This window comes from Seriola dumerili, unplaced genomic scaffold (genome assembly GCF_002260705.1).
Source record: "Seriola dumerili isolate Sdu_G_001 unplaced genomic scaffold, Sdu_1.0 BDQW01000086.1, whole genome shotgun sequence".
Lineage (NCBI taxonomy): Eukaryota > Metazoa > Chordata > Actinopteri > Carangiformes > Carangidae > Seriola > Seriola dumerili.
The window spans coordinates 1,127,700-1,139,902 of record NW_019174341.1 but is presented as its reverse complement, the minus strand read 5'-3'; the positions used below and the strand labels follow the sequence as shown (position 1 = coordinate 1,139,902).

General features: G+C 41.9%; 2 protein-coding genes across 2 annotated transcripts; both read left to right on the top strand.

Annotated features, from left to right (window-relative positions):
- The first annotated feature begins 6,126 nt into the window (after positions 1-6,126).
- On the top strand, positions 6,127-7,074 carry LOC111221344 (olfactory receptor 146-like). Its single transcript, XM_022744704.1, has one exon. It carries the CDS (start codon positions 6,130-6,132, stop codon positions 7,072-7,074), a length of 945 nt encoding a protein of 314 aa, XP_022600425.1. The 5' UTR covers positions 6,127-6,129.
- Positions 7,075-9,856: 2,782 nt separating this feature from the next.
- LOC111221343 (olfactory receptor 52N5-like) lies at positions 9,857-10,807 on the top strand. The gene has a single exon (XM_022744703.1). The coding sequence runs from the start codon at positions 9,860-9,862 to the stop codon at positions 10,805-10,807; it is 948 nt and encodes a 315-aa protein (XP_022600424.1). The 5' UTR covers positions 9,857-9,859.
- Positions 10,808-12,203: the final 1,396 nt, after the last annotated feature.

Sequence of the window (12,203 nt, the reverse complement as noted above, 5' to 3'; positions counted from 1 at the left end):
AGCAGCTGGTTAAAGCTGAGAGAGTGGAGGGCAACAGACCAGGAACAGAGGTGCATCCAGGTGTGCCACTGAAACTGAAGGTGAGCTCAGACGAACTTTCCTCCTTCAGCCCATGAAAGTGAAAATAAACTCTGTACAGATGTCAGTATGAGTAGTGAAGGAGTCCAGTGGGCGACTGGAACTGAAACCTCTAATATCTGCTGTTACTGGGAAACTGGGTCTTGAACCATCAGCGGTAATAATCAGGAAGTGACGCAGCTGTGAGGAAATATGTTACTGTTTCTCCTTGAGTCAGAACGAGACGCAGCAAGTGAAAGAAACTGTTTGGCACTCAACCTTTCAGACATTAGACTGTCCCACGGGACAACAACAACCACAGTGTCCAGTTTATCAGGAACGCTGGAATAAATCTCCTTCATGTTCAGTTTGTGTTGAAACTGATTCACACAGGTGTTGATTTGACTGCAGGTAGGTTACCTGACAAATATCTCTCTGTATAAGGCGACACAGCTCAACAGCAGCACACTCTGCAGCAGAGTCCTGAACATCGCAACCTTCAGGATCAGACTGAATTAGTTTTAGCTAGGTGTTCCTAATAAAGTGGACACTGAGGTCTGTCTGAATACGTCTGAGTGACCGTGGAGCCTGGTCCTGAGGGTTGCATGTGTGTTGTGTTCAATATTAAATCAACTCGTGTGTGAATTCAAACATTATTTTACTGTATTTTACAGTGTAGTTGGACTTCGCTGTAACCGCGGCCTCCTCACGGAGCTTCGCCAGTTTACACTTTGTTTCACTGTTAATGTTAAAAACGATCAATGTGCATTCCAGTAATTGAGCCTGTTAACTATGAAACACAGAGAGCCGATAGGATCACGGACCGGAGCATTTACACTGAGTCAGCTGACGGAAAATCAAATGAAACCTCTGACGTAACGCACAGAACAGGAAGTGTTTAAGAGATGAGGTTAGGTAGTAATTTACTCATCACGACTGAGACTCATGGTGCGTTTGATGACATAATTTTCTCGTGTGTGTGAATATTTTGATGTTACACATAACAACACATTCCCTGACAATCAAACCAGATGGCAGAATGGTTGAATCACTCACGACTGCACATTTTCTGATTAAGGAAAGGAAAAAATAAAAAATAAATCCTAGTTGCTGTGTGAAGTTAATTTCAGTGGTTAAGTTCCTTGGTCTGAAAAGGTTTGAGAAACACTGGACCAAACACCTGTAGGAGGTGTGGGCACCACAGACAGATGGAAGGAAACTGATTCTAGCTTCAATGGTGCAGAAGATAAATCATAACCTCCACCGTAACCCAGCGTGAATCATCTGCAGGGTAACGACTGTGTCAGAGTGTGTGTGTGTGACATGACGGAGGGTCAACATGAAAATGCTGCAGTAGAGCTTCTGCTGTTTACACTGTCCATTTCTACCCGGGGTTTTCTGCAGAAAAACACGAACTGAAGAATTTTACTGGCTCGACATCTGCTGACACATCTGGAAACTGTTCAGCACAGACTAATGATGGGGAGGTGAGGCTTCATGAACAGTTGAGCCAGTTGCTCAAGAGAAGCTTCATTTCCTGATGCTTCATGAGCGACATCTACTGGTCAGTTTGTATATTACAAATAAAATATCAGAGAAACCACGACTTTATTTTTTATTCTGAGCAGAACTTTATATCCGTGATCAATGTGGACCAGACTAAAACAGACAGCAGCAGCAGCAAATCTCTCAAACTCAGGGTCTGTCTTTCCTGTGTGAAAGTCTCTGTCTGGACGTCTTCTCCTTTCTCCTTCCTGTCTGAAGTATTAGGATTATTTGTTGTGTCAAATATCTATAAAATCACTTCTATGATAATCTTTTAAATATTGACCATTAACTGACTCCTGTATTTACCTGCCTCAGTGTTGTTCATCTTCTAGGCTCTGAGTCTGGACTGTAGTCTAAGCTCAGGATATAAGATACTTATGATTTAAAAAAGAACTTGACACTGACTTTGAGAACAATGTTTCACAGATGAGGTTAAAACCCCATTAAAATATCACACGTCACATGAATTTCACATGTGTGCTCAGCTTGTAAGAACCTTTTATTTTGTCCTTATATAAATAACTTTTGTTAAATGACTGGGTGTGGACTGCTTTATGTTTTAGGACTTTAAAGACTCAACATTTATGCAGAAGATGACAGAAGGTTAAACGTACTAATCTACATATGTGGTTTGCACAACTATAACTAGCAATGCTGGTGTTTTGTCATGTGGCTACGCTGCTAGAGCAAGATAAGTTTTTTCCAGCAGGCGTTGGTGTGGGTCGGTGTTTCACACACTGCTGAAGACATAACACACAAAAGTTAAAACTTAAGTGACCTCTTCCTGTTTATTCTGTGCAGACCCTGAAGGGCCCCCACTGTGTTTGTTTATGGTTAGAAGCTCAGTTCGTTTCAGCTGTTGCATGCTGGGAGCTCAGGGGACTGCACTGCCTCCTAATGGTCCACCCGTTCCATCACTTGTGTCCCAGTTACCACAGCAGCCAGTAATGAGTGCTAATGATTCAGAAACAAAGGCGATCATTAATGAGGTCCACTGTGAGCCGCTTCCTAACAAAACACTTATCAACAGTTTCTGATGGTAATTAGCCCCGTGGGGGCAAAGAGACGGGCGCGGTAATAGATGTTGATCAGAGCTCAGTGGAGGCAGCAATGAAAGCTCCTGGGACCAACAGGGACTCACTTCACTCACTATGAACCATGAACCTGTGGCTGCTGAGAGAGCGGCCTGCATCACATCAAACAGGAGAAAGAGCCAGAAACAGAGGAGTCGAAGAAAACATCACAAACACTGATGAAACACACTGAAACAGGTTCTATCATCCATGTTTTGATGAGAGGACATCAGGGAGTCCAGTTTCCTTCTGCTTCCAGTCTTTGTGCTAAGCTAGGCTAAACACTTTCTGGGCACACTTTGGTAGAAGGCATATAGGATCAAAGGAAAGTGTGAAGGTACAGTCAGCAGGTCGGTCTGCAGGCTGGAGTCTCTCCAGAGAGAGTGAGCGGCTCCCTGTCCGCCGCCCCCTGAACACCTCACTGCAGCTTTTAATTCTATTAACCTGCTGGTCACTGAGACACCTGGGAGCTCTGAGGCCTCCAGGACACTCATTACAGCCCAGGTACAACACAGCTACACAAGAGCCACAACACACGTGCACAAGGCAGCATGGACTTCAACATAAAACACGGATCCTCATTTCTTTAGATGAAGTCATCACTTTTTAACCTGAACAGGTGACCCGAATACGCAGCGTAATCACCTGCTGGCAAATTCCCAGACTATGCCCAATGCCAGTCATGCTACACGTCCATCCACGACCACGACCTCTGCAGCTTCACCAGTGCACGACTCACTGCTTCTTGCAATGTTAGCATCTGATCTCAACTACAGAAGTTGCCAATGTGAACATAATTCCCAGGGTCCTGCTGACCCCCAAACCGCTCCCTGCACTCTGTTCATGGCACCATGTAGCTTCTGAGTTCCCATTAACTATGACACAGAAAACTGTACCTGGCCCCAGGTTTTCCATGAGTCAGTTTGTTGGGTGCTTCTAAAAGATAGGGCCACAACATTAGCTAATAATACAGGACCTGTCTATTTGATATTGTACTTTAGTGGTGCAAATTCATGATAAATTTACAATTAATCAGATTATCAAAATTTACTGATTTGTATTCAATCTATTATTTGTATTCAAGGGCCTTGAGCCTTGGGGCAGTTTTCCTCTTTGCCAGTTGGTAATCTAGACTTTTGTGGATTGTCTATGGTACAAATATAATATATTATTAAATATATAAAAACACATAGTATAAAGACATAAGTAGGAGAAAAACCATGTAAAAAGAGAATCCATCCACATTTTTTGTACGTACTTACTCCTTCTCTGGGTCAAAGGTTGTGGAAGAGGTTTAAAATGTTTACCAAATGGAAAACTTCATTTAGACAACTACTTAACTGTTGTGTCATTCCTTGAAGTTTCTTGATGATGTTGTGGGAAAAGTCATGATACAAGAGTTTGATCTTCAGAGTATTAATGTTGTTTCAATGCCAAAAACCCTCTGGGGTGACGAAACCTGTACGAGCTAGCTGGTGTCAGCTGGTGCTGGGGAGGGAGGTCGGGTCTGCTGAGGCTTCGCTGCAGAGTTCCTGCTGCCTCATGGTACTAATTAACAAACTATCATTGTAACAACAGCAAAACAACAAAAACAGTGTTGGTGAAACAGTGAGGTCATTCACATGGCATTACTCAGCCGGGGGTGGAGGGTGGGGGGGTTATTGTTACAACATCCTTTTGTCCTGTCATCCAAACCAAGTTCATTTTCTGTTTCTGTGTTATGGGATGTCTCAGAAGCACAAAACTGTAATTTCAGATCAAACCTTGAATTTAATTACAGACCTTTAATCGTTCTCTATGCCAGAGAAATAGAGTAACTTTGAGGTAATGGTCCTCCCTTACAGTCCTCCATCTGACTAACCCCCTCGAGGCTCTGACTTTGCACCATAACAAAGCTTGATCTGCCAACCTACTCTCCAGGAGGGACACTGCCTCAGACAAATTATTGGACCATTCACCCATCACCACATACTTCAAGTTTTACAATAAAACAGCACTTTTACCAATCAATGACCTTAACATTGTGACAGGTCTAGCAAAGACTCCATCCTGTAGCTGAGGTCACATGGACACAAAGAAACAGCCAAATGGAAGCATATTCCTTGAAAGGTAAAACAAAGATACGGTGGAATAAGGACATCAGAACATTCCTCTGTCAGGTTCATGAATGAGGTTCAATCCAGTGAAAGAGTCAATCTTTAGCCAACCATGTGAATTCAAGGCCCTAAGATTCAGGATGGGCCAAAAGTCTTTATTATGTAGGGGAAATAAAATGGTTCATGGGGTTCCAGTTAAAGCCAGTGGAAGCCCGCTGTCCCCACAACAAATCAGATATTTACAGAAGAACAATCCAGACTCCAACAAAGGTGCAGGAGACAGAGGGTCAAGATCGGGTTGATGAACAATGAGTCATACCGAGGACATTCAGAATCAAAAGAGACTGATGGACAGATCGCTCTGAGTACCAGGCTTTGACAGAGACAAAGATTCAGGCAAGAAGAGATTAGACCAGACAGACTCTGGGACGGTGATACAGGCAGAGAAGAAAGACATGAGAAGACATGTTCAAGATGGGTTTAAGAGAGACAGACCACAACCTCAAGAAAAGGAAACAGAAGAAAGAAGAATGCAGGCTTTGACTGACAACTGTCAGTAACAGAGGACAGACCCAGGAAGAATCAAGAAGAGGTACGACAGAGATTGTACACACAGCAAGACTCAACAGGTGATGACCAGATAGACTGATGTAGAAGAAGCTTTTCATTCTCTGATGCAGTCTGAACTGTCCTTATAAGAACAGGAAGAGGTTGAGATGCAGTAAGGTCAACTACCACAGCTGGAGTGTCAGAGAAATCAAGTAGTTCAGTCTGCCACACCAGTGCTAGCAAGCTACTGTGTGAGGCGCTGACGTAGTGCTGTACCTCTGTCTCTGATTCTTGGGTAGCTGGTCCTCAAGACACCACAACTGTCAGTGTCCACAAGGTACAACAAGCGTACAATGAATTAATGCATCATCATTAATCATGATCATATTTTGGACAAAGTTGCATCAGTTGTTCATAGTCTCTATGGCCATCAACTTGATGTCTTGGCGTTGCATCATGCATCACCTCCCCAGATGACTAGATCTGTTATTAAAGACTGACAGGTTGTGGTCTTCTGGCAGAAGTTTGGCTGGTGGCTTCACATGCACAGTGAGAGAAACAAAAGGTAATATTTCAATCCTTTGATATATACTGATATTTAATAACTGAACAGTTTCAAAGCCAGGCAGCAAATGCTCTTCAAGTTTGAATGATTTTGAACCATTTTCTTAAACTCTTTCTTCTGTTTACATTTGCAAAAACCTCTATCATAGAAGATGTAATTAGTCACTGATATCATCCATATTAAGAAGATCTGACACGTGAAAAATGAGGATTAAACCTTTTGTTTCTTTTGTTTCAGGTTGATGGAAAACTACACATTCAACAGCTTCACCCTGCAGCTGGAGGGGTTAAAAGTCACACAGGTTTCTGTGTACCCTGTCTTTTTCTTTTTCTTTTTCTCCTACCTACTTATCATATTAGTTAATGTTGGCATTGTAGTTCTGGTATTCATTGACAAGAACCTTCACCAGCCGATGTATCTCCTGTTTTGCAACCTGCCAGTCAATGACATTGTTGGGAATTCGATCATGGTGCCCCGGCTGCTGTCAGATATCTTGCTGCCTCCCTCTGAACGTCTCATCAGTTATTACGAGTGTGTGGTCCAAGCTTTCACCACACACATGTTCGGCACCACTTCTCACACTGTGCTCATGATTATGGCTTTTGACAGATATGTGGCCATCTGCAATCCCCTGCGTTACGCTGCCATAATGACCAACAAAATGTTGGTGAAGCTGACAGTTTCTGCCTGGGGAGTGGCCTTTGTTCTGGTCGGGATTTTGCTCGGTCTGACCTTAAGACTGAACCGATGCAGGACTATGATTACAAACCCCTTCTGTGACAATGCCTCACTCTTTAAACTCTCCTGTGAGAGTGTGTTCATCAATAATGTGTATGGCCTCACTTTTACTGTAGTCCTGTTTACAGCTTCTATTGGCAGCATAGTTCTCACCTATACTAAGATTACTGTCGTCTGTCTGACCAGTAAAAACAAGTCTCTGAACAGTAAAGCTTTGAAGACCTGCAGCACTCATCTCTTTGTATATCTAATTATGTTTTTATGTGGAATGCTCATCATCATCCTGCATCGCTTCCCTCAGTACTCAGACTACAGGAAACTATCTGCCATCTTGTTTCATATCATCCCCGGCAGCCTCAACCCCATTATTTACGGGGTTCAGTCAAAAGAGATAAAAAAGTTCCTGTCAAATTTGTTACAGTCCAGGAAGAGTTTGCCATCATTATAACGTAAATACAAATGTAAAAATACATTTTTTTTTCCAGATTTTTCCATTTTTCTTCATCCTTACTTTTCATTAACAGCCTTTTTCTTAAATTTAATTTTTTAAGTTTATTTATCTATTTAGTAGGGACGATGCAATTTAACATAGTTCCAATACAAAGCAGGAAACTGTGTTGCACAGACGGTTTATAGGTATTGCTAATTTACAACTCTTTAGATTCATGTGCAAGTGTCTTTTAATTGTTCCCATGGTGGAACTCTGTTTTGTGCATGTTCCTGCATAGATAATAATAAATATATAGAAATAACAGGAAAATTTCTTCTTCTTCTCATTATAATTATTATTTTATAAAGTATTTAAGTTGGAACCAACATGATCCTCCATAAATGTGGTAATAAAAGAGTAATAATAATAAAATGTTTGATCACTGAAACAAATAGCTGTGTAGGACTGTAGCAGACTGTACTTGTTTTCGAAGTGTTGTTGGTAAATTTATTTGTACAAATCAACTCCAAATTCTAAATCATCTGAGCCAAGAGCAGGTGAGCCCAGTAACCAAGGTAAGAGGGTGCCACACCTACGTAGAAAACAAGCTGAGAAAATGACCCAGCAATTATATCCTTAGGATCTGTGGGTAAAAAGGTGGAGGTGAAGAGGACTGACATTTCCCTTCTGAAATAAGAACTTCCTTTAATAGGAAGTTGACATCTATACTCGAAAACCTGTTTTTAGTTGTCAACATGCCCAAGACGTCAGATGTGGACAGGTCATATGACCTGCTGATGGAATCATGGCGCCCAAAACACCCTGAGGCAAGACAAGAACCTTTGGCCTCATGGACAACCTGTTCCATATAATTCATACTGAAACGTGGCGTACACAACAAACAATATATACAGATGATCCCGTCATCATACAGCCGGCATGGCTCAAGGACGACCGGCACAGTCCTTAGTGGTCAGCCAGTTTCCTCTGGAATGCCCTGTTACCAAGAAACCCAGTGTGGTAAGCACGGGCCGTGTCCTTCCCCAAAGCCAAACCCAAGTCGGACCCAAATCCTAAAGCTCTAGGTATCTTGATACAGAGTCACAGTGAGTCACAATGTTCGTACAGGAGGCCCCTGCTCATGCCCTTCTGCAGGGATGGCTTCCTGTTTGACAGATTCTCTCCCACAGCCGAACACGTAGAGGATGTATCCATGTGGAACTCAGGGTCACTACTTGAGTCAGGCCGTGGTTGGATCTTTAACTGGTCACTTACCCATCACCACCATTCAGTTCAGATCAGGACAGCCTGCTACACAAAGACCAACAGCCAGTGTGTCCCATCACCGTCCTAAGACAAAAGTGGTCCCTGACATTCAAGAGGCCAATAAAAGTGTTTTTTGAGGTCACAGTGACCTTGACCTTTGACCACCAAAATCTCAGTTCATGCTTAAGTCCAAAGGGACATATGAGCCAAAGTTGAAGGGATTCCCCTGGAGGAGTTCCCAAAATATTGCATTCACAAGGCCAAAACTGTTTTTTGTTCAAATTAATTTATGTGCCAGAAATTCCCTCAAGGCCGTCTTGAAATATCACATTCAAGAGGCTAATAAAGTAGTTTGTGAGGTCACAGTGACCTTGCCCTTTGACCACCAAAATCTAATCAGTTCATCCTTGAGTCCAAATTATTGTTTTTGCCAAATTGTAAGAAATTCCCTCAAGATATCTGAGATATCACATTCATAGGAATGGGACGTACGGCTGACTTGGTTGAACTGAACTGATTGTGTGGTCTCTCACTCCCCTTTATGGATGCAAGCATCAGTTGCTCTGTATGTCCGAGTCTCAGTGCTACATCAGAGGTGGAGCTGACAGAACTCAAACAGCATCTCTAGGAGGGCAAACGGATACAATTCATGTGGTGTTGCAAAATTTGGATGCAGATACCTCCATGTGATCCAAGTAGCACCATCCCAGCTTCAGGCTGCACTGACAGGTCCAGTTCTGTCCCCCCACAGTGACACTGCACGAGTGTGAAAGTTACACATCAAAGTCTTTTAAAGCAGGAAGAAGGAAACAATGTTCTGATGGATGTTTCTGCACCACGTCATACTGTATATATGTATATATATATATTTTTTTATCACATATTGTATCAATGTGATAATTTCATAATAGATATGAATGTAAATAATTCCCTCACATTATGTTTGAAATTATGTCACAATCATGAATGAACCTAAGAGGGACCCAGATATGATGCTGGGTAACAAGTTGCCAAGCAACAGTTGACCTGTCAGCGTGTGACGCTGCAGCTCATGGCCACTGATGCACCAAATAAAAGTCTCTGCAGTTTCACATCTGGTCTGGGTGGAGGACGGCTCGTGCTGCAGAAGGTGACGCTGACAAACACAAACTGTGTCATCACCTGTGTTCATGTAAGTTGAACTGAGAGGACTGAAAGCTGACTGGTGTTTACTCAAGATGCTCACTGAACTGGGAGATAGTTTGTTGTTCAGAAATCAAACTGTAAGACTGACTACTACATGTTGAAGACCTTCTCCACCAGTTTACACACTTTTATTCAAATTCTTGTTCTTAAAAATGTTGAAAAACCAAAACAACTGTGACTTAATAAATTTGATCCCCTTTTAAAATATTCAAAAATGACAATGTATTTTACAATTAGCCAAAACTTGTGAATATTTAGATTGACTGTCATCAACTCATTCATTGATGTGTATCATCATAAAGTTCTTCTGTATGAGCACAGTTCTCATCTCCATAAGTCTTCACTGTTAATTATGGAGAACCAGAGTTTTATTTCAGATATCCTAATCCTGGAGGGGTTAAAGGTCACCCCTCAGTCTTCTAGCACTGCCTTCATCCTCCTCCTCCTTGTCTACGTCTTCATCATGGTGTCTAACCTCGGCCTGGTGATCCTGATCTTCAGCAGCAGGAGCCTCCACCAGCCCATGTACCTGCTGTTCTGCAACTTGAGTATTAACGACGTGTTCGGAGCCACGATAATCCTCCCTCGTTTCCTCAGGGATCTTTTGTTATCGCACTCAGAGCGCTACATTCATTACATCAGCTGCGTCACTCAGGCCTTCTGCGTTCACCTCTATGGAAGCACCTCCCACACGGTGCTCATGATCATGGCCTTCGACCGGTACGTGGCCATCTGCAGTCCGCTGCGTTACTCCACCATCATGACCAACAGGATGGTGGTGAATCTGTCGGTTGCCGCCTGGACAGTGGCTCTTGTCATGGTGTCGATCCTGCTGGGCCTCACTATCCGCCTGTCGCGCTGCAGGTCGGTTATATCCAACCCGTTCTGTGACAACGCCTCCTTGTTCAAGCTCTCCTGCGAGAGCCTCCTCATCAACCAGGTGTACGGCCTCGGCTACACCGTGGTCCTGCTGGGCTCCTCCCTCGGCAGCGTCACGCTCACCTACCTGAAGATCGCTGCGGTGTGTCTGAGCAGCAAGAACAAGGCGCTGAACAGCAAAGCTCTGCAGACCTGCGCCACACACCTGACTGTGTATGTCCTCCTGCTGATGTCGGCCTTCATCATCGTCATCCTGCACCGTTTCCCTCAGCTGTCCGACCACAGGAAGGTGGCGGCCATTCTAGGCGAAGTGGTTCTTCCTGCTCTGAACGCTGTGATCTACGGGCTGCAGATCAAAGAGATCAGACAGAGGATTATCTCTGTGTTTCAAAATAAAGCTGCGCTGATGCTTTTGAAGTGATGCACTCTTCGATCAGGTAGCTGAGCAAGATTTACACAACCATAAAAACGATATGTTAATACTATTTGCTTCAGTGAAAGGAGTCTATAAATAACACAAAACCACATATTCACATAAATATTTATGCCTTTCAGTATAATTTATTTTATGTATTTGTACATACAATTTTAAGAACTGGTTTTAACTCAAATTACATTGTATTTGTTATTTTATTTCTTAACAACAAGTATTAAAAGTCTTATAAACATAATTTCATGTCAGTAATACTGTTATAAATTTAAAGATTGTGTAAATAACTTAGGGACGGTGTCGCCTCACAGTAAGAAAGTTTCATTTATAAAAATAATGTGATATTCGTGCAGTTGAAAGTACGAAGTCTGTAAATATCCGTTTACTCTGCAAAGCACTTTTCTTTTTCTTTTAAAGTATTTATTAAATTTTAAGAGAAATATTCTTTGTCCTTGTGTCTGTCTTAACTCATCATTAGTAGCACACTGAATTACTTTGTATATTTTGTACAGAGACAATAAAGGCTTTCTATTCTGTTCTATTCTAAATACTCTTTACTGTATGTAAGGTGTTAATGGGCCACTGTTTTAAAAAGTCATAATCATACATCAACTGACATCAATACCTGTATGATGAACCGTAACAGTTCAACACAGGTTAGCACATCAGCAGTGAGACAGTTTGTTGGGCTGAACACAAACTGACAGATTTACATTATGTCACAATCTTTATCAAACACAACTTCAGGCTCAGTGAACACAAAGAGCAGAATACACACCAAACATGTGAGATTTCACTGCTCTTTTATTTATTGCTAATAATGAAACTAATAGGACAAATAACAAATTTAACTATCGTTGTTTATAATACGAGTGACACTGTGACAAATGAATGTCATGAAGTGAAAACATGAAAATTATATTAAATGTCCAATTCTTCATATTTCTGACATAGAACGGAAATAAACTGCTTTTGTTTCATACATCATCATCATCATCATCAGTTACTGGAGCATATCAAATTTTCATGTGTTGTGACATATTGTATCATAACTTGGTGGTTTACAATATGTATTATAAAATGTTGTATCATATATTTATGATGACTACCACTATTAACTCCTATTAGTAGCTACTTTATCATAACATGGTTTCGTCTATGGCAAAGGTCTGATGTTAGTGGGCCTTAGCGGGTTTTATGACCAGTGGAAAAGAGGCTTTAGGTGTAAGAGTTCAGGATTTCTTTAGTTTGTTCATCCAAGTTCAGTTTTGTTTCTTTGTTGCGATCAGTGCAGCTAAATTCAGTCACATAGATTGATGTCAAGTCTGTTTCAGCTCCAAGGTGCAAAAGTCAAGTAGTGAGATGTTGGCCTTTAATAGTCCTACCA